At 50.6% G+C, this 23,005-nt stretch overlaps 1 protein-coding gene across 3 annotated transcripts in view; it reads left to right on the forward strand.

Annotated features, from left to right (window-relative positions):
• Window positions 1–1,099: 1,099 nt before the first annotated feature.
• MPRIP (myosin phosphatase Rho interacting protein) overlaps window positions 1,100–23,005 on the forward strand; it is a gene marked incomplete at both ends in the record, with an annotated part of 153,176 nt that continues 131,270 nt past the window's right edge. For all 3 annotated transcript variants that reach the window (XM_080712475.1, XM_080712476.1, XM_080712477.1), the window contains one exon: window positions 1,100–1,222. In XM_080712475.1, the coding sequence (XP_080568601.1) occupies window positions 1,100–1,222 (123 nt within the window). The remainder of the gene's footprint in view (window positions 1,223–23,005) is intronic.

Genomic DNA, 23,005 nt, shown 5'->3' on the forward strand with positions numbered 1-23,005 from the left:
ATATTTTATTCGGAAACAGTGTCTCCAGGGTCTAAGTTGCCGGGAGCCTCAGTAAATAGCTGAGGCTGGCTTTGAACCTGTGCGATCCTCCTGTCTCAGCCTCCCAAGTACTGAGATAATGAGCGTGCGCCATCACGCCCAGCCTGCGATTTTTTTTTTAAGTTTTATATTTTGAAACGAGGTCTCGCTAAGGCTCTGAGCATCTCGTTAAGGTGCTGAGGCTGGCCTCCCATCTCAGGTCCTCCTGTGTCTCAGCCTCCCAAGGACTGGGATTACAGGCGTGCACCACCACCACCACCACGCTCGGCGAGCTTGGAAAACTTTAATGAGCTAAAACCTTCGGAGCGCTTGGAACAGTACCTAGCCCTTACGAATAATGCAAACTAGGACGAGGACCTTCGGGCCTGGCACACAGTAGGTGCTAAACGAATCTGCAGGCTTGGCGCTGGAGAGAAGGCCAGATCCGTCTGGCTCGGGGCCGCCAGAGGTGGGCCCCGCCCCCGCAGCTGTCAGGCCCGCGGCCCGGGCGCCAGTCCACCAAACCTGAACGTCCCAGGCCGGCGCCCCACCTTCCTGAGCCTCGCAAGTTACCTTGCGCCCGGCCGCCGCGGCCCCGCCCCCCGGCGCCCATTGGCCCTGGGGTTTCTTTGTTAGCGCGAGCGCGCGGCCGCCATTGGCCGCCGCGGCTGTCCGTCGCGCCCGCGCGGCCCCGCCCCCCGCCCGCCGGCCCCGCCCCGGGTGCGCGAGGCGCTCGGCTCCGGATCGCAGCGGCCGCGGGCGCCCCGGACAGCGGCGGCGGCGGCGGCGGCGGCGCGACGAGCGGGCCGGCGGCCACCGGCGCCTGGGAGGCGGCCGGCGCGAGGCGGGGCCCGGGCCGCGTCCATGGGCCCGCGGCGGCCGGGCGGCGGCGGCGGTGCGGGCGGGCGCGGGGCGGCGCGCGCGCTGTGAGGCCCGGCGGGCGGCGGCCTGGGCGTGCGGCGAGGCGGCCGGCGGGACAGGCCGGGCCGGGCCTGAATGCGGCGGCGGCCGCCGCGCTGAGCCCCGAGCCCGCCGGGAGCGCGCGGGCCGGGCCTGCGCCGCCGCCGCCGCCGCGCCGGCCATGTCGGCGGCCAAGGAGAACCCGTGCAGGAAATTCCAGGCCAACATCTTCAACAAGAGCAAGTGTCAGAACTGCTTCAAGCCCCGGGAGTCGCATCTGCTCAACGACGAGGACCTGACGCAGGTGAGCGGCCGGGCTCCGAACCCGGGGCCTCGGGGGTGGGGTGGGGCGCGGGGGGGTGGGACGCGCCCCGGGAAGGCCCCGGGGGAGGTAGAAATGGAGCAGCCGAGCTGTGCGTGAGTGCTGGGGGCTGGGGCTGGGGCTGGGGCGGCGGGGGAGGACTGACAAGAGTCGGGACAAAGGGAAAATCCTCAAGTATGCCGAAAAATAACATCCCTTCCCATTCCCATAGCCCTGCCGTGTGTGATTCATGCTTTTTGGGTGACTCAAAAATGCCTGGTTTCTCTGAGTTTTAAGAACAAAGCGCTGGGGCATTGCTTTGCTACTTGGCAGGACCTTCCTTCCCCCTCGTCTTGGGACCCGACTCGGACTTGTCCTGCGTGGTGGCCTCGGAGTGGCCCGTCCAGGCGGACGGTGGACTCGTGGCCGGCTGCTGGGACCCAGCCCGCCTTTCTTCTGAGTCGTTGTGTCACCATCAGGGGCTGGAGAGAGGTGGAGGGTCTCCCAGCTCTGGGGAGGAGGGTCTTGCTCCCAGAGGGCTTTTGTTGAAGGGAGCGCTGGGGGCTGCTCTCCCTTCAGTTCCTTCAGGTCGCTGACCCAGGAGTGCGCAGACCTGTGGGTCCCGGGGAAAGTTGGTTTCTTTCACTTCTCCCATTCCTGACTGTCAATCGAAGGCATAGCTTAGTGGCTCCCGAACGTTCAGGGGGCCTCACAGACATCCACAGCACAGCCCTGGGCTGATTGAGGAGAGGGGGATTGGTGATAGTAAAGGAGCCCAAGGTTTGGCTGCAGACCCCGCAGGCTCTTGGGACCTCCCGCCTTGCATTGCATCCAAGCCCCTGGCACTGAAGATGCCGAGCCCACGGACCTGCGCACCCCGGGCACCCTCTCCCCCAGTCTCCATCCTCCTTGGAGTTTTCTCAACCCAGTGAAGCAGACCAGGGAAGCTCCATCCACATTCCAGGAGAGTGTGACTGAGTTGTAGCTGCTCCTTTCAGAAAGAACCTCTTGGACAGAAAACATTGCTTTGAAGTACTCCGGCCTGGCTGTTTTTAATGCCGCTGAAGTGGGAGCAGGGTTTGACTTGTTTACAGGGCTGATGGGAATGGAGTGGTAGGGCAGGGGTTATGGCTGGAAGGGTGCTTTTTCTCTGAGGTCAGGTTTCCCACTGCCAGAAGACCAGGAAGCTTAACCAGACCCCCAAGGCCTCAGGTGAGGATACCAAGGGCCCAGGAGACAGGTTGGCCTGGGAAGGGTGGAACTCTCCAGGTGCTCTGAAGGGTGGGGTGGGGGTGGACTTTTGTTTTGTTTTTTACAGGAGATAGAACCCAGGGGTATTCTACCTCCAAGCTACACCCTCAGCCTATTTTTTTTTTTTTTTCTTTTTGTGGTACTGGGCATTCTACCTCTGAGCTACACCCCAGCAGTATTTTATTTTTTATTTGAAAGGAGGCCTCACTAAGTTGCTGAGGCTGGCCTCCAACCTGCTGTCCTCCTGTCTTAGCCTCCCAAATCCTGAGAGTGCAGGCCTGTGCCACCATGCCAGGCTGTGGATGGACTTTTAAAAAGGGAGAAACTTTTTTTTTCTACATTTTTTTCTCTCTTTTTTTGTGGTACTGAGGGTGGAACCCAGGGGCTTTTCTATTTCTGGGCTATATTCCCAGACCAATTTTTTTTTTTTTTTTTTTTTTTTTTGCGGGTCTGGGGATGGAACCCAGGGGCATTCTACTCCGAGCTACACCCCCTGCCCTATTTTGTATTCTTTATTTTGAAACAGGGTCTCACTAAGTTGCAGAGGGCCTCACTAAGTAGCTGAGGCTGTCCATGAACCACGATCCTCCTGTCTCAGCCTCCCGAATGCTGGGATTACAAGCGTGCGCCACCACACCCGGCTTTCCATACCTGTTTCATGCTTTATTTGGAAACAGGGTCTCACATAATTGTTGAGAGCCTCGCTAAGTAGCTGAGGCTGGCTTCGAACCTGTGTGATCCTCCTGTCTCAGCCTCCCAAACGCTGGATTACAAGCGTGCGCCACCACGCCCGATTTAGGAAGAAACTTTTGATTCCTTCCTCTGGTCTAGATGCCTTTTTTTCTCTCCATGGGAAGCAATTTATGTGATGACTAGCAGTGGAGTCTTTGCTGTTGCTTGTGGGCAGTGTGACCTTGAACAAGTCCCTTTCCCTCCAGAAATCTAATTTCCTATTCTGCAGATTTGTTATAGCAATCTCTGGCTTCCTTACCTGATGGAGCCATTGTGAAAAGCAAGAATGATATTTTATGCAGCTGTTTTCTTCTTACAATTTAACAAAACAAATTGAAAAATACTGCCCACAGAAGAGTCAGCTTTGATTTAGGAAGCTTCTAGGCTTTGCAAGGGCTGTTTTGAGAGGTGTGTGAGTTTCCTGGTTATCCTAAGCATCTGCCAAAATTGGTAAATTAGGTGTTTACACCACATCGCTGGCCGTTCTCTGATTCTTACTATGAGAGTGGGTTTTGCATGTTGGAGTGGATACTGTTAAAAGAAGTCTGTTGATTATTAATTGGATTCAAGGGGAGAGGAACCTTTAAAGTCCTGCGCCCTTTCTCTGTATTCAGAGTTGAATTGTGGGTTTGAAGCAGGCCCGAGACCTCCAGGGCACAACTGGAATGGTAGTTTGTAAAATAATGAGTGGGGTTATTTGTGCCGGGAGAGATTAGCCCAGCTTCTACCTCCTGGGATCTTTCAGGAAGAAACTGCTCTTGAAAGGCGAGGAGGGAGACTCGGGGCTCTTGCCAACAGCTTTGCTGCTGCTCGCATCCGGCCCTCCCCCAGCCTCTGCTCTCATCCTCAGGGCTCCATTAGAAGACCTCAGCCAATCGCTTCCCATCAGCCTCCCCAGCCCCTACTTCCTGCCGCCCCTCCCTGCCCTGAGCTTATTTTAGACTGTCCAGGCTGGAAGACACATCAGCGATTGCCATGGCCACCCCTGTTTAGTGGGCGCGGACGCCGAGCCCAGGGAGGCCGTCCTGCTTTTGCTCTGGGGATGTCATCTTCCTGGCAGGCAAACATTCCTCTGAGTCTTCTGATTTGAGCTTTATTTCCTCAGCTGTGGGTTTTGTTTGTTTGTTTTCCCCTGGGGAGGCACAGAGACCTTTTCCAGGGCCTGTTTTGTGGCGTCAGGCCTGGAAGGGACTTGGAGATCAGCTAACTCACCACTTCTCACTGGTGAGGAGGCTGGAACCTGGAGAAGGACGCTCCTTGCGTGCAGGGACAAAGCCCGGATTCTTAGGCCACTCTTCTTCCCTACTCCTCTTCGGGCCTCTGCTGGCCCTCCCATGAGCATGGCCCAGCAACAGTAGTGTCAGTGGTTATGGCGCAGAAGGGGCCTTGTGAATGCCTGCCTACTGGCCAGTGGAGTTTCTGGCCCTTCCCGCTATGGGAATTTAGAGTGTTCTGGGCTAAGTAATAAGTGACACTCAGCATTACCTGCCATCCCTGTCCTGCAGGCCAGGCCTCTGTTCACAGAATAGGATTTTCCCTCTGTGTATATATGGACACAGGTATGCATTTTATTGATTTTATTCATTTATTTATTTATTGCAGTACTGGGATGGAACCCAGGGAGATTCTACTTCTGAGCTACACCCTCAGCCCTGTTTTTAATTTTTTATTTTTTTGTGGTACTGGGGGTTGAACGCTGGGGCATTCTACCTCCAAGCTATATCCCGAGCCCTGTTTTTTTTTTTTTTTTTTTTTTGGTGGTACTGGGGTTCCTGGAAGCCCTTCTATCTCCGGGCTACACTCCCAGACCTATTTTTACATTTTCATTTTTGGAAGCAGGGTCTCCTAAGCCAGCGCGCGCGGCTGGCTTCGAACCTGCGCGATCGACCCTGCGCGATCCTCTTGTCTCCGCCTCCCAAGCGCGGGGATTACAAGCATGCGCCACCACGCCTGGCTCAAGCCCTGTTTTTTATTCTTTATTTTGAAACAGGGTCTCACTGAGTTGCAGAGGGCCTCACTAAGTAGCTGAGGCTGTCCGCGAACTGCGAACTTCCTGTCTCTGCCTCCCAAATGCTGGGATTACAAGTGTGCGCCACCACACTCGGCTCATTTAAACCAATTTATTTATTTATTTTTTTTGGTGGTACTGGGGGGGTAGAACCCCAGGGGCTTTTGTACCTCTGGGCTATACTCTTAGACCTATTTTATACTTTATTTGGAAACAGGGTCTCACTAAGTTGCTGAGAGCCTCACTAAGTAGCTGAGGCTGGCTTCGAACCTGTGCGATCCTCCTGTCTCAGCCTCCCAAGCGCGGGGATTACAAGCATGTGTCACCACGCCCGGCTCATTTAAATCAATTTTAACCTGAACTGTTTTTGCTCTGCAATTTTTTCTTTGAACCCAGGGATTCTTCTGAGCTACATCCTCAGCTCTTTTATTTTTATTTTGAGACAGGATCTTGCTAAGTTGCCCAGGCTGGCCTTGAACTTGTGATTCTCCTACCACAGTCTCCTGAATTGCTAGGATTACAGGCATGTCCCACCATGGTGGGCTGCTCTGCAGGGTTTTTTCTGCTTAACAGTATCTCAGAGCTCTTCCCATGGTGTAACATATAAATATACTGCAGTCATATTGCATATTATACTCTTAGGCATGTACTTTTTTTTGTGTGTGTGTGTGTGGTACTGGGGTTCCTGGAAGCCCTTCTACCTCCGGGCTACACTCCCAGACCTATTTTTACATTTTATATTTGGAAACAGGGTCTCCTAAGCCAGCGTGTGCGGCTGGCTTCGAACCTGTGCGATCCTCCTGTCTCTGCCTCCCAAGCGCGGGGATGACAAGCGTGCGCCACCACGCCCGGCTTAGGCATGTACTTTAATTCTACCCATTCCCTTGCTGGTGGACATGAAGGTTACTGGGAGTTTTGCTGTTATTAATAGTGCATGCTTCAGCATACAGCTTTATAAATGCCTGTGGGTGTGTGTGTGCGTGCATAAATGCAAGGATTTCTCTGGGGCAGATACCTAAAAATAGAATGGCTTGGGTTGACATCAAGCACATTACATTTTTTACAGATACCACCAAATTGCCTTCCAAAAAAGGCTGTGTCATAACATTTCCAAGATATTATCAAATGATTTAATTCTTTGTTTTGTTTTTTGTTTTGGTGGTACTGGGGATTGAACCCAGGGACATTCTACCTGTGAGTTACTCCCCCACCGTATTTTATTTTTATTTTGAAACAGGGTCTCGCTAGGTTGATGAGAGCCTCACTACTTGCTGAGGCTGCCCTCAAAGCTACAGTCCTCCTATCTCAGCCTCCCAAGTACTGGTATTACAGGCGTATGCCACCACACCGGGCGTTTGTTTGTTTGTTTGTTTGTTTGTTTATTTATGGTGGTACTGGGGGTGGAACCTAGAGGCTTTCTACCTCCGGGCTATACTTCCAGACCTATTTTATATTTTATTTGGAAACGGGGTCTCAGTAAGTTACTAAGAGCCTCACTAAGTAGCTGAGGCTGGCTTTGAACCTGGGTGATCCTCCTGTCTCAGCCTCCCAAGCGCAAGGATTACAAGCGTGCGCCACCACGCCCGGCTTTGTTTGTTTGTTTGTATTTATTTATTTATTTATTTATTTATTTATTTATTTATTTATTTATTGCGGTACTGGGAATGGAACCCAGGGGCATTCTACCTCCAAGTTACAGTCCATCCTTATTTTTTTTTTTTTTTTTTTTTTTTGGTGGTACTGGGGGTGGAACCCAGGGGCTTCCTATCTTCGGGCTATACTCCCAAACCTTTTTTATATTTTATTTGGAGACAGGGTCTCACTAAGTTGCTGAGAGCCTCACTCAGTAGCTGAGGCTGGCTTCAAACCTGTGTGATCCTCCTGCCTCAGCCTCCCAAGCACGGGGATTACAAGCGTGCGCCACCACGCCCGGCCTTTGTTTTCTTATTTTGAAACAGGGTCTCACTAAGTTGCTGAGGCTGGCCTCAAACCTGCTCTCCTCCTGTCTCAGCCTCCCAAGAGGATTACAGGCATGTGCTCCATGCTTGGCTTATTTTCATTTTGGAAAAGGTTTCCACTAGTTTGCTGAGAGGGTTCCTGTGTTGCCCAGTCTGTCTTTGAACCTGCAGTTCTTCTTTCTCAGCCTCCCAAATAGTGGGATTACAGGCGTGTGCCCCTGTGCACAGCCAATTAATTCTTTTATAATTTCCCAAACAACTAGTGAAGCCGGGTGTGGTGGCGCACGCTTGTCATCCCAGCATTTGGGAGGCTGAGGCGGGAGGATCGCGGTTCGCGGACAGCCTCAGCTACTTAGTGAGGCCCTCCGCAACTTAACCCTGTTTCAAAATTAAGAATAAAAATTAGGGCAGGGGGTGTAGCTCGGACGTCGAATGCTTTGGGTTCCATCCCCAGACCCACAGATGCACACACAAAACCCAAAAACGAGAAAAATAAAACAACCAGTGAAGTTAACTTTCTTTGTGATATTTATTGCGTATTTTTGGTTTTTCCATGGATTGCTTATTTTTTGTGCCCATTTCTCTGTTAGGTTATTCCCGCTCCGTATTGATTTATAGGAGCTCTCTGTGTATGCTTGAGTCACAAGAGTCCACAGCTTTTCTGAAAGACCAGAGAGCGGTATGCAGCCTTCGTGGCCTAGACGGTCTCAGTGGCACCTCTGCAGCTTTGTTGCCCTCATGCACAGTGAGCTGAAGACAGTACATACTATTGGGTATGGCTGTTTTTCAATAGAACCTTATTTACCAAAAAAACAAAACAACAACAAAAAACAAACAAACAAACAAAAAACCAGGCAGCTGGCAGGATTGGGCTGTGAGCCAGAGCTTGCCCGCCCTCCCCTTCATAGCAGTCTGGTGTGCCCGGCGTGGTGGTGTGCGCCTGTAATCCCAAAGCCTGGGAGGCTCTCAGCAACTTAGACCCTGTTTCCAAATAAAGCATAAAATAGGTCTGGGAGCGTAGCTCGGAGGTAGAAAAGCCCTGGGCTCCACCCCGAGCACCCTCCCACCAAATATAGCCAATATTTTTTCCAAGTGTCATCTCTCTCTCTCTCTCTCTCTCTCTCTCTCGCTCTCTCTCTCTCGCTCTCGGTGGTACTAGGGATTGAATCCAGGGGCATTCTACCATATATTTACTTACTTATGGTCCTGGGGGTTGAACCCAGAGGCATTCTACCTCCCAAGTGCTATCTCTCATCTGATTTTATTTCTTATTTGCCAAGGCTGGCTTGGAGCCTACAATCCTCCTGTCTCAGCCTCCCAAGCACTGGGATTATAAGCATGTGCCACCACACCCAGCTGTATTCTACTATTTAGCTACACCCCTTGCCCTATTTTTACTTATTTATATTTTTTATAGTACTGGGGATGGAACTCAGGGGCATTCTACCTCTGAGCTACACCCTCAGAACCATTTTTTTTCCCTTTATTTGGAATCAGGGTCTCATTGAGTTGCAAAGGGCCTCACTAAGTAGCTGAGGCTGTCTGTGAACCCAAACCTGTTATCCTCCTGTCTCAGTCTCCCAAATGCTGGGATTACAATGTGCGCCACCATGCCCAGCCCTGAGCCCTATTTTTAAATTTTATTTTGAAACAGGGTCTGGCTTAGTTTTCGCACACTGGACCGCACTGCTCTCCTCCTTTTCCCATCTCAGCCTCCCTGGCTGGCGTCTGCGGCTGCCTCTGCTCCAGCTTTCGCGTTTCTCTCTGTGTGCTGCTTCCTTTTGTGTGTGGGAGGCTTGAAGTGAGGGCAGTACTGAGCTATAAGCTCAGTAATAGAGAGCGTCGATCCCCAGAACCATAGTCATAGACTATAGCGGATGCCCTTAAATATCTGTTTCCCTGTGCAGTTGGAGTTTTAATCTCAAATGTTAAGACTTTTTAGTTGTTTTTATACTTAGCTTTTAAAGAGTACTGGGGATTGAACCCATGGATGTTCTAGCTCTGAACTACATACTCAGGCCTATTATTTACTTATCTATTATTTTGTGTGGGGAAATACCGGGACTCTACTTCCTAACTACACATCCAGCCGTATTTTATGTTTTATTTTTAATTAATTAATTAATTATATTTGCAGTATTGGGGATTGAACCCAGGGCATTCTACCTCAGAGCTATACCCCCAGCCTGATTTTTTATTCTTTATTTTGAATCAGGGTCTCACCAAGTTGCAGAGGGTCTCCCTAAGTTGCTGAAGCTGGCTGTGGACCTACACTCTTTCTTTCTCAGCCTCCCAACTACTGAGATTACAAGCCTGTGCCACCACGCCCAGCTTTATGTTTTTTTTTGAAACAGGGTCTAATTTGTGGAAGGCCTTAACTGAGTAGCTGAGGCTGTCCTTGAACCTGCATCCTCCTGTCTCAGCCTCCCAAGTATTGGGGTCACAAGTGCGCCACCATGCCCAGCTCAGCCTTAGCTTTGGATTTAGCAGACTTGTTTCTAGATCACCATGTAGCTCAGGGCGGACCCAGCAGAGACCGTGGAAGGAGACCACCATAGAGGTTCACTTCAGCCAGTGCTGGGAGACACTGGGGAGAGGGTGCTGTGGCCGAGTGGAGGTGGGGTCGAGGAACCCCGAGTCAGGGGAAGCACCTAAACAGAGATTGGCCAGAAGAGATTTGGGGGGTGGACGGGGGAAATGGCTGTGGTCATTTGACCTTGTAGAGTGGAGGCACAGTGTGCTTCTCTGGCAGTAGGAGGTGGTGGTTTGCACTCAGGAGAGGGTGGGGCCAGGGATGGCTCTGTGGAGGTGGTCGCAGCTGTTGTGGGAGTGAGTTCTGGTTACTGGGAAGAGAGGTGGGCCGGTGGAGGCCCGGGAGCAGGAGGAGGGCCTGGCTTTGCAGTCTGGGTGTGGTCTCCTGAGTTCCCTCTGGGTGTCGGGCTCCTGGATGTTTCACCTTCCTGCCTTTCTGTGGAGGGAGCCACCTTGCAGGAACTACATTCTGTTTCCTGTCTTCCCTGTTTGCTCAGAGACTCTGGCTAGGTCTCTTCTTTCCTGCAAACCTCAGTTTTTCCCTCTGGTTGTTTGGTTGGCCTTGATCTTTCCCATGGTTTCCTGGTCCCATTTTGCTCTCACAGTGCACTGCTGGAGTCCTAGGGTGGGGTTCCTTGACAATGGGAGATGACCACATTGTACCTGATGGTACATGCTTGTAATCCCAGTACCTGGGAGGCTGACACGGAAGGATTGCAGGTTCGAGGCCAGCTTCAGCAATTTGACAGACTCTCAGCAGCCTTGTGAGACCCTGTTTCAAAAACAAAAGATAAAAAGGGCCGGTGTATAAGCCAGGCGTGGTGGCGTACACTTGTAATTTCAGCGCTTGGGAGTCTGAGACAGGAGGATCCCACAGGTTTGAAGCCAGCCTCAGCTACTTAGTGAGGCTCTTAGCAACTGAGTGAGACCCTGTTTCAAAATAAAGAATAAAAAAGAGGGCTGTAGGTTTAACTTGGAGGTCAGATGCCCTTGGATTCCATCCCTAGTACCTTAAAAAAAAAGGTTGGGGTATAGCTTAGAGATAAGATGCTCCTGGGTTCAATCCCCAGTCTAAAAAAAAAAAAAAGAAAAAAAAAAGAGGGGTGGCCAGGAGCAGGCTTCCCTTTACTCCTGTGATGTTCGTTGACATTTCAGGGCACAGATCCCCATTATCTGCCTTGCTGTTATCCTGGAAGCAAAGGGGACAACCATGCCCACCCCCTTTAGAAGATTTGTAACGTATGTGTGGGTCAGCCCATTGTTTGGCAGGGACTGTATCAAAACTCCCAGACACATAAAACCCCTTTTAACATGGCCAAGAGGCACGTCTCATCAGCCATTGGGGAGAAGCAAATTGAAACACGAGGTACCACTTGATCCACGTTAGCGTGGCTAGAGGTCTGAAACCAGAACTTCTGGGTGCTGGCTGGTGAGGGTGTGAGGAGTCGGCATTCCCATGCACTGCCAGTGAGAAGAAGGTGGGGTAGCTGCACGATGGCATCCTCAGAAAGCTAAAGGCAAAATTACCACGGCAGCCGGCAGGTCCACTCAGAGGTACATGCTCAGAAGAATGGAAAACAGATCTGTTCAGAACAATACTTGTAAGTGAATGTTCCTGACAGCACCCTTCACAGTAGCCAAAGGTGGCAGCAGTCCAAGTGTCCATCAAGGCTGAGTGGATAAACAAGTGTGTGTGCAGACAGTGGAGGACCAGTCGGTCTAAGAGGAGCGGAGTACTGACTCATGCTACTGCACGGATGAGCCCGGAGGGCATGATGCCAAGTTAAAGGAGCCCGCGCAGCAGGCCATGGCGTGCGGTTCCCTTTACGTGCCCTCTCCTGGACAGGTACTTCCAGAGACAGAAAGCAGAGTGGTGGTTGCCATGGTGGGAAGGACGGCACGGGGTGGCTGCAAATAGGGTCGGGATTCTATTTTGAGGGTGATGAAATGTTTGGAACTAATTGGGAGAGCTGGTTGCACAACATTGTGTAATACACTAAATGCCACTGAATTGTTCATTCAGAATGGTTAATTTTATGTTCTGTGAACATTACTTCAATAAAAAAGAAAAAAACTGAGTGTGCTGGGCGTGGTGGTGCACGCTTGTAATCCCCGCGCTTGGGAGGCTGAGACAGGAGGATCGCGCCAGGTCCAAAGCCAGCCTCAGCTACTGAGTGAGGCTCTCAGCAACTTAGTGAGACCCTGTTTCCAAATAAAATATAAAATAGGTCTGGGAGTATAGCCCGGAGGTAGAAGAGCCCCTGGGTTCCTCCCTCAGTACCACAAAAAAAACCCACAAAAAAAAACCCAAAAATGAGTGTATAAGAATCACTCCACATACACCCGACACCTGCCCTCTGCTCCTGTGTCACTTGGAGTGAATATCTGATTATTAGACTCTAGACCAGGGATTGGAAAAAGCCGGCCTGCCTTCTGCCCCCTTCCCTCTCCCTCCCTTTTTCTCTCCTTCTCTCCCTCTTTCCTTCCACCCTTCCTTTCTTCTGTGTTGGGGGTTGAACTCAGGAGCATTCATTATACCTCCAAGTTACACTTTCAACTCTTTTATGTACTGTTATTATTATTATTATTATTATTATTATTATTATTATTTTTATTATTGTGTGTGTGTGTGTGTGTGTGTGTGTGTGTGCACGCGCGCGCGCACTGTACTGGGGGTGGAACCCAGTGGCATTCTACCTCTGAGCTACAACCCCTGCCCAGTTTTTTATTCTTTATTTTGAAACCGGCTCTGAGTAAGTTGCAGAGGGCCTCAGTAAGTAGCTGAGATTGTCCATAAACCACGATCCTCCTGTCTCCTCCTGTCTCAGCCTCCTCAATTCTGGGATTACAGGTGTGCGCCACCATGCTTGGCTTTATTTTTTTAATTAATTAATTAACTAATTAATTAATTTGTGGTACTGGAACCCAGGGGCATTCTACTTCTGAGTTGTACCTCCAGTTCTATTTTTTATTCTTTATTTTGAAACAGTTTCATTAAGTTGCAAAAGGCCTCACTAAGTAGCAAAGGAGCCTCCTAAGTACCTGATTACATGCGCCTCCATTACACCTGGTTTATTCTTTATTTTGAAACAGGGTCTCACTAAGTTGTGGAGGGCCTCACTAAGTAGCCAAGGCTGGCCACAAATCTGCAATCCCCCTGTCTCAGCCTCCCAAATCCTGAGATTACAAGTATGTGCCACCACACCTGGCCTATTTTTATTTTGAAACATTTTTATTAGGTTGATGAGTCTAATTACTTGCTGAGGCTGTTCTCAAATCTGTGATCCTCCTGTTTCAGCCTTCCAAATACTGAGATTATAAGCTTGCATCACTGTGCCCAGCTTATTATTTTTTAAAGCCTTGAAATAGTCTTGCTGAGTTGCTGAGGCTGGCCTTGAACCCATGATCCTCTTGACTTAGCCTCCCAAGTACTAGGATTACGGATGTGCAAAGGGCCTCGCTAAGTAGCTGAGGCTGTCTGCAAACCCAGATCCTCCTGTCTCAGCCTCCCAAATGCTGGGATTACAAGTGTGTGCCACCATGCCTGCCTTTATTCTTTGTTTTGAAACAGGATCTTACTAATTTGCGGGGGCCTCATAAGTAGCTGAGGTTGGATGAGAACCTCCTATCCTCCTCTCTCAGTTTTCCAAGTACTGGGATTAGAAGCCTGCATCACCACGCTCAACTTGGAAAAGTTTCCAATTAGCAATAATCGAACATTGGATGAGCCTCATTGGCTACCATACTGCCACTGTGCAAAGCTGGAAAAATTTTTCTTAAAGGGCCAGGTAGTAAATATTCTAGGTTTTGCAGGCCAGCAGGCAAAACCAAGGCATTTATGTTGGTACTTAGATGACCATTTAAGAATTTACCCTAGCCTTGGGGAGGCTGAGCCTGGAGGAATCACAGTTCTCGGACAGCTTCAGCTATTACTTAGTGAGGCCCTTTGCAATTGAGTGAGACCCTGTTTCAAATAAAAGAATAACCCAGGTGTAGTAGTGCAAACTTGTAATCCCAGAATTTGGGAGACTGAGACCAGAGGATCATGGTTCACGGACAGCCTCACCTACTTAGGCCCTCTGCAACTTAGTGAGACCCTGTTTCCAAATAAAGAATAATATCTACATATCTGTATATCTATCAACCTATCTATCTATCTATCTATCTATCTATCTATCTATCTATCTGGCAGAAGGTGTAGCTTGGAGGTTGAATGCCCCTGGGTTCCATCCCCAGACCTGGGGGAAAAAAAAAAGAATAAAAACTAGGGCTGGAGGTGTAGCTCAGAGGTAGAATGCCCGTGGCTTCCATCCCCAGTACCTAAAAAAAAAAAAAAAGAGAATTTACAAGCTGTTCTTGGTTTTGAGCCTTAAAAAAGCAGGTGGTAGGCTAGATTTGGCACATAGGGTATAGCTTGCCAATCTGTGGGCTAGGGGAGTTTGTCTAACAGAACCATAATGGAAGCAACATTATTTATTTTATTTGTGGTACTGGGGATTGAACCTAGAAGCATTCAACCTCCAAGCTATACCCCAAGCCCTATTTTTTTTAGTCTTTATTTTATTTATTTATTTTTTGATGGTACTGGGAATGGAACCCTTCTACCTCTGGGCTACACTCCCAGACCTGTTTTGTATTTTATTTGGAAACAGGGTCTCTTAAGCCAGCGAGGCTGGCTTTGAACCAGCACAGTCCTCCTGTCTCCGCCTCCCAAGCCAGGGGGATTACAAGCGTGTGCAACCACGCCCGGCTTTAGTCTTTATTTTTTATTTATTTTTTTGGTGGTGCTGGGATTTCTGGAAACCCTTCTACCTCCAGGCTATACTCCCAGACCTATTCTTATACTTTTTCATTTTTGGAAACAGGGTCTCTTAAGCCAGCGTGGCTGGCTTGGAACCTGTGGGATCCTCCTGTCTCTGCCTCCCAAGTGCGGGGATTACAAGCGTGCGCCAAGTCTTTATTTTTGAAACAGGTTTTCATTAAGTTTCAGAGGGACTTTCTAGAGGAGCTGAGGCTGCCGGCAAACTTCTGATCCTCCTGCCAGCCTCTCAAAGTACTGGGATTACAAGTATGAGCCACATATGTAATTGTGTGCGGTACTGGGGATGGAACCCTGGGGCATTCTCCCTCCGAGCTACACCCCAGCCCTATTTTTTATTCTTTATTTTGAAAGAGGGTCTCACTTGAGTTGCAGAGGGCCTCATTAAGTAATAGCTGAGGCAATCTGCAAACTGTGATCCTCCTGTCTCAGTCTCCCAAATGCTGGGATTACAAGTGTGCTCCACCACGTCCAGCTGACATATGTAATTTTTTTTTTTCGGGTCTGGGGTTGGAACCCAGAGGCATTTGACCTCCGAGCTACACCCCCTGCCCTATATATATATATATATATATATATATATATATATATATATATATTTTTTTTTTTTTTTTTTGTGGTACTGGGGTTCCTGGAAGCCCTTCTACCTCCGGGCTACACTCCCATACCTATTTTTACATTTTCATTTTGGAAACAGGGTCTCCTAAGCCAGCGCGCGCGGCTGGCTTCGAACCTGCGCGATCCTCCTGTCTCTGCCTCCCAAGCGCGGGGATTACAAGCGTGCGCCACCACGCCCGGCCCCCTGCCCTATTTTTTATTCTTTATTTTGAAACAGGGTCTCACTAAGTTGTGGAGGGCCTCACTAAGTAGCTGAGGCTGTCCGCGAACCCCGATCCTCCAGTCTCAGCCTCCTGAATGCTGGGATTACAAGCGTGAGCCACCACGCCCGGCTTCACATATGTAATTTAAAATGTTGTAGTTGCCTTGTTAAAAAGCAAAAAGGAGCTGGGTGTGGTGGCATATGTTTGTAATCCCAGCTTTTGGGAGGCTGAGACAGGAGGATCTGGTTCAAGGACAGCCTCAGCTACTTAGTGAGGCCCTTTGAAACTCAGTGAGACCTGGTTTCAAAATAAAGAATAAAAAATAGGGCTAGAGCTGGGAGTGGTGGCACACGCTTGTGATCTCAGTGCTTGGGAGGTTGAGATAGGAATATCACGCAGGTTTCAGCCTCAGCTACTTAATGAGGCTCTCAGCAACTTAGTGAGATTCTGTTTCCAAATAAAATATAAAATTGGTCTGGGAATGTAGCCTGGAGGTAGAAAGCCCCTGGGTTCCATGTCAAGTACCACCACAAAAAAAAAAAACACACACACACACACACACAAAACAAAAAAACAGGGCTGGATGTGCTGGTGCATGCTTGTAATTTCAGTTACAATACTTGGGAGGCTAATACAGGAGGATTGCAATTTCGAGGACAGCCTTTGCAAATAATGAGACTCATCAACCTAGCTAGATGTTGTTCAAAATAAAAATAAAATAGGATAAAATAGGGCTGGGGGTATAGCTTGGAGGTAAAATGCCCTTGGGTTCAATCCCAAGTGTTTCTACCCCCAAAGAACCCCCACAAAAATAGGTGAAATTAATTTTAATGATATTTTCTTTAAGTGGTTGTAGACAAAATAGTATCATTTCAACATATAAAGAAGCTATGATATAGTCGGGCGTGGTGGCTCATGCTTGTAATCCCAGCATTCGGGAGGCTGAGACTGGAGGATTGTGGTTCGTGGATAGCCTCAGCTACTTAGTGAGGCCCTCTGCAACTTAGTGTGACCAGGTTTCAAAATAAAGAAAAAACAGGGCAGGAGGTGGTTTGGAGGTACGCCCCTGGGTTCCATCCCCAGACCTGCAAAAAAGAAAAAAGCTGTGAGTAAGCTGGGCATGGTGGTACACATCCGTGATCTCAGTACTTGGGAGGTTGAGACAGGACGATTACAGGTCACAGCCAGCCTCAGCGATTTAGCGAGACCCTATTTCCAAATAAAAAATAAAAGAGGGGTGGGGACTTAGTTCAGAGGTAGAAAGCCCCTGATCCCCAACACCCCCCAGAAAGGAAGCTATGATGTATACATTTTACCTCAGCACGGTTGAGCCCCGCCGGGCCACCTTCCCAGTGGCCACAGCTATTCATGGTCAGTGCCCACAGCTCCGCCAGCCGCTGGGCTGGGTCCCGGTGTCCGGTGCAAAGGCTTCTCCCTCTTCCTCCTCCCAGCGGAGTCCTGCAGATGGCCTGGGTGGGAGGGCTCGTGGGTGCTGGTTCTCTTGTCCCTTTTGCCATTGTTCCTCCTTGGTCCTTCTTGTGAATATGGCCACTCCTTTTGGTGCGTACGGCAGCTCTTTGGGCTCTGACCCTGGCTCTTGTCTGGGGTCAGGGCTTGGGGGCCGAAACAAGGAGAGCTCTGGCCAAGGCCTGGCACGTTTGTCCCCAGGACTGTGCTGTAGGGAGTGAGTGAGAGTTGGGGGAAGGGCGCCGTGCATGCAGTCCTCCGGCCGCTGGCCTCAGCTCTTGGTGGCTACCTCCTCAGCCTTCTTCCTTGGGTGCTGGCCGCGAAGCCACCTTGTCTTGCCACAGCGGAGGATGGCAGTCTGAGACCTGTGCTCTGCTCTTGGCACAGCAGCGCAGGGTGGGTGATTCAGGAGGGTGACTTAGGGCCCCCACCCAGGCAGCGGGTGACATGCCGCGCCAAGGGAGCCGTGGAGCAGGAGCCCCAGCCCTGTAGGTGGTCGCGTTCCATGAAGGGCCTTGGCCTCCCTGTGAGGGTGGGCCTTGGTTTGGGCTGTCTAGACTAATAGGAGGACCTTTATGCCTTTCAGCCGAAACCAAGAAGCCTGACCTGAATGTTTATCTTTGAGCTGTTCCCGTGCTGCCGCGCGGGCGCTGGGGAGCACTGGGGAGCACTGGATGCTAACTTGGAAACCTTGCACCTAAGCAATCAGGCCCTTCTATTATATCCTGGGGACTCGCTCTCCAGGCCGCCTTCCTGTCTGAATGACACAGTTGGATCTGCTCAGTGGTTTTCAGGCTTTCATTAAATCCTGGAGCCTTTTACTCAAAGGAGCCCCCTACAGAGATGCTGTGTATGACACCCAAAGGCTGCGACTCTGGGTGCCAGTGGAGTCTGGAACCCCGCCTCCCACCAGGTGGGCTTTGGGGGCCAGGGCAGGCTTGAAAACTCTGCCCCAGATTCTGTGCTTATCCAGTTCCAGGGTGGAAGCAGCTCCCCAGCCCCGGGGATGGGACTGCTGCTGCTCCTGAAGCATTTGTTGTTCCTTCCTCTGGGGTGCGTGCTGGTGGATTGATTCTCTGGTATTTTGTCTCTGGAGGCTGGAATTGGAATCTTCTAAACCACTCACTGGTTTTCTAAGTCAAGGTCACCCTAGTTCACATGAAACCACAGCCTGGCTTTTTCCTGGAGCCTGGAGCCCTTGCGACTCCTCCCGGGACTCAGCTTGGGGCTTGCACGCTGCTCTGGACAGTGGCTTCCTGGAGTGAGAGTCTGCATGGATGGGTCTGTGGCATCCTCCTGAGCTCATGTGGGCTTTGGCAGGCTGGGGGGCAAGGCAGGCAGGTGGTAGCATGGCCCCCCAGAGAAGGGGTCACTGAGTTTCAGAGGGGCCGAGCGGTCCGTGCAGGGTCACCATGCTGCTCCAGGTGGGGCTGTAACACTGAGCTCAGTTCTCCAAGGCCCCTCTTCAGCCTGAACTCCTGATAGAAGGGCCACCTTGACTTAGACACTCAGTACTGTTTTTGCCTGGCTGGAGCTGGTGGGCTGTAGGGAGCTCCTGTGTTACAGAGTAAATTGCCACTGTTCAATGGACGGGTTCTTGGCCCTGGGAGGGCGTGTGCTGCCCACCCCCACCAGGCGAGTGAGGCTGGTCTCCACTCAGCAGATGGAGCAGCTGAGACCCGAGGTTCAGTGACCTGCTAGGTCACAGGAAGGCCAGCGTGGGTTTTTCCAAAGTCCTGTTTGTCCTCTCTGTCCCAGATAAGTGCCAACCTTTGCTATCAGGAACAGGACCTGACACTGACTTGGATTCCTTAGTTCTGGGGGGTGAGGTGTAGGGACGTGTGGGGTTGTCGCCCAGGTTCCTGCCTCTCCTCAGCCTCAGGGTGCCGTGGCCCCCAGGCAGGCTGCTGGCCTGTGGCAGTGACCACAGCCTTGAACAGGAAGCACTATTTTTTCTCATGAAAGGAATTCAGAATCAGGAAATAGCCGTGTCCTTGATCTCGCTTTCCCTTTCTTCTTCTTTTTTTTTTTTTTTTTTTTTTTGGCTGAGGATTGAATCCAGAGGCATTCTACCTCTGAGCTACAGCCCTAGCCCTATTTTATTTTGAAACAAGATCTTGCTAGGTTGCTGGGAGTCTCACTGAGTTGCTGAGACTGTCCTCAAACCTGTGATCATCCTATCAAATATTGGGATTCAGGCGTGCGCTACCGCACCTGGTAGAACCCAGGGGCATTCTACCTCTGAGCTACACCCCCAGCCCTGCTTTTTGTTGTTTATGTTAAAACAGGGTCTCACTGAGTTGCAAAGGGCCTTACTAAGTAGCCGAGGCTGTCCGTGAACTGATCCTCTGGTCTCAGCCTCTTAAATACTGGGATTACAAGCATGTGCCAACCATGCCCGGCTTTCTCCATAGGTTTTGAAGCACTGGTTTTTACAAACTCAGGAGATTCTGGATGTACTTTTTTTTTTTTTTTGTGGTACTTGGGATGGAACCCAGGGGCATTCTATCTCCGAGCTACACCCCCAGCCATTATATATATATATATATATATATATATATATATATATATATATATATATTTGGTGGTATTGGGGTTCCTGGAAACCCTTCTACCTCCAGGCTACACTCCCACACCTATTTTATATTTTTATTTGGAAACAGGGTCTCTTAAGCCAGCGCGATCCTCCTGTCTCTGCCTCCCAAGCGCAGGGATTACAAGCGTGCGCCACGACGCCTGGCTATATTCTTTATTTTGAAACAGGGTCTCAGAGAGTTGCAAAGGGCCTCATTGAGTAGTTGAAGCTGTTCTCGAGCTGCGGTCCTTCTGTCTCAGCCTCCCAAATGCTGCGATTACAAGTGTGCGCCACCACACCCAGCCTGGGTGTACTTTTCATACATGATTTTATTTCTTTTTTCTTTTTGGAACTAGAGATTGAATTTAGGGGGTATTCTACTTCCCAGCTATATGCCCAGACTTTTTATTTTTTGTTTTGAAACAGGGTCTTGCTAGGCTGCCGAGAGTCTCACTAAGTTGCTGAGGCTGGCCTTGAACACTTGCCATCCTCTTGTCTCGGCCTCCCAAGTACTGCTCTACATGACTTTTAAATCTTCTGGTCCTGCCATGGCTCGAAGAGGTCATATAACTCAGAGCAGCTGAGCCAGAGAAAGTGGTCACATATCCTGTTCCACACCCAGAACCTCACTGTCAGGATGGAGGAAGCCCCGGAGGCTGGGAGCCTCAGTGTCAGGGTGTACGTGACTTCCGACTAGGGGTGTGCGCTGACCTAGAAATTCAGCAGTCCCACTTTTTATTTCACTGTTTCATTTAGATAAGGGAAATGCAGATGGAGGGAGGCCTTTCAGCTTAGATTTGGGCTCATATCCAGCATTCTCCGTGCTGATCGAGTTAAGTGTCTGTCTTCAACTCAGAACTGGGGGGTTATGGCAGCACCCACCTCTGGTGTCTGTGAGGGTGGTGGCGATGCCTGCAGAGCCATCAGCAACTGCCGGGTGCATAGGAAGGCTGAGTTGGTAAACACTAGGGTACGGTTGGCGCCCAGGAAATGGAGCGCCTTTTTCCAGCTTTTGCCACATAGCGTGGAACTTGCTGGTGGGATGCAGACCCTGCCCTTGGGCAGTGCTCACTCAGCATTTCACCTGGGCTGGCCAGGGCAGGCGCCATGCGGGAGGTTCAAGCTAGAGGGACTTCAGAGATTTTGGGCTCCAAGTTACAGTTGGGAAAACAGGCCCAGAGAGGGGACCTGCTACTGTGGTTTTGTGGGAGAGCTGGCTCCCAGCCCACCAAACACAAGCCCCCAGGCCTAGCCATCTCCTCCCACAGAGCTGCACTGCACCCCAGCACCTTCTCACTTTAGCCCCTTGGGGACCAGAAGGACCATGCTCACTCCATGTGTGTGGGTTTCATTTCCAAGATGTATGTAAAGAGCAAACTGGTTTCAAAAATTCTTAGAGGGTAGGAAGTGAAGTGGCCAGGTCCTGCCAGCTTTGGGACTTCACCTCGGAGGCAGGTGGCTCAGGTCCTGTGATGGGCAGGGACTGGCTGGAAGTGAGAGGCGGCTCCGCAGGGGAGCGAAGCCCAGCGCAGCTTCTGCTGATGTCTCCTGGAGAGGCCATGCTCTGCCCTCCGGTGTCGGGGAAGCCGAGGCCTGGGTAGCAGGTGTGGCCAGGGTATGTTGTGGCCCTCTGGTCCGCAGTGTGGAGCCGGTTCCTTAGCTGACCCAGCCTCGACAAATCACTGGAATCGACCCTCTGCCAGGGGACCTTCTAGACCGTCTGGCCAACAGAAGCCTCTATATTCCAGAGCCTGCAAAGGCTCGACTCTCAGGCCTGTCCCTTGGGCAGGCAGAGCCTGCCACTGCCCCTCCACATCTGCCTACCTGCCCGGAAGCTGGGGAGCTTGGGCATTCTCTTCCTGGGGGCTTGGCCAGCTGGCACAGCACGTAATCCCCTGTGGTGTGGAGGTCTCGACTGAAGTCGCGGTTGGCATGCTCTGGGTTTCCTTACTGTGCTGCTGGTGGTGTTCACCATAGTGAACCCTTTGTATTCAGAGCGGGCTTCACAGGTAGAGATGAGCAAGCTGGGTGGGAGAGGTGGGTGACTTGCCCAGGCCAGCACTGCCCGCGCAGAGTGGTGGAAGCCCAGTACTCCAGCTGGAGGCCTCCTCACCCTGTGGTGTCCCAGCTGGGCTTTGGGCTGCCCTTGTTTAGACTTCCTGTATCCTTCCCATCCCACTATCCCGCCCTACCTGTTCCTTGATGGGAAAGGAAGGGAACGGAAGGGCAAGGCGGCTTTTTGTGGAACAGGGCATGACTCTTCCCTGCAAAGCGGTTGCCACAGAAGTTTGTCCCCACGCACTCTCCAGCATTCCTCCCGTTGCCACGGATGGCGTCATGTTCCAAAAATCCCTCGGCCATGGGCGTGCTGTCAAGACCAAACAGGGAAGAGGCTTTTGAAAATGTCACCCCCTCTCAGCTGCTGGAGTTCTGGGAGGAGCCTGGCAGGGGCTGGGCTTGCAGGGCCTCCAGCCTCCATGTGGGCAGGGTGTTGGGTGGAGCGGGAGCACAACTGCAGCTGCCGCCACTGCCCTCTCTGTGCTCAGACGCAGCTGTGCACGGGTTTTTCCTTTGTTCAGTTTTGTTCTTAGATGAGGTAACATAGAATCAACCATTTTGTCCATCTAGTTACTTATTTTTGTAATACTGGGAATTGAGCCTAGTGACATTCTGAATCACTCCCAGTTTTTTAAATTTCTTGTTTTGAAATAGGGTCTTACTAGGTTACTAAGGGCCTTACTAAGTTGCTGAGACTGTACTCAAACCTACGATCCTCCTGTTTCAGTCTCCTAAGTACAGGGATTACGTGTATGTGCCACCATGCCCTGTAAAATTATTTAAAACCGTACAATTCAGTTGCATTTAGCACATTCATAGCACTTGGTTCTAGCCGAAAGCATTTTCTGGACCCCACAAGGACAGCTTGTAGCTATTGAGCAGTCCCTCCAACTCCGCATCCCCAGCGCCTAGCTGCTTCATCTCCGCTTCCCATCTCTATAGATTCGCCTGTTGTTGAATTTCATAAGAATGCAATCACAGCATGTGACCTTTGGTCTGGCTCCCTCGGCATGCTTTTGCGCTTCACTCGCCTCATAGCATAGGTTATATATTTGATTCCCCTTTATCAAATATGGCTGAATAATATTTCATTGTAGATGGATGGCATTTTGTTCGTCCATTCTTCAGCTGATGGACCTCTTGGTTGTTTCCACTTTTTGGTGACCGAATAGTGTTGCTGTCAACATTCAAGTACAGGTTTTTGTTGGAACATCTACTTATAGCTCTTCTGGGTAGAGACCTGGGGGTGGAATTACTGGGCTGCACCCCTTCCTTCCTTCCTTCCTTCCTTCTTTCTTTTTTATGGTACTAGGAATTGAACCAGGGGCATTCTACCTTGGAGTTACACCCCAGCCTGTCTCAGCCTGTCAAGTACTGGGGTTACAGGTATGTGCTGCCATGGCCGGCTGGGCTGCATCGTTTCTTTATTTTATTTTATTTTATTTTATTTTTTTATTTTTAACATTTTTTTTATTGAACATAGATAGTATACATTTACACTATATTTGGTGCCCTCTCTCCCCCCCAGCCCCCGTTTTCTCTTCCCCCCTCCCACCAATGGTTGT

The sequence above is a fragment of the Muscardinus avellanarius genome, assembly GCF_963383645.1.
Source record: "Muscardinus avellanarius genome assembly, chromosome: 16".
NCBI lineage: Eukaryota > Metazoa > Chordata > Mammalia > Rodentia > Gliridae > Muscardinus > Muscardinus avellanarius.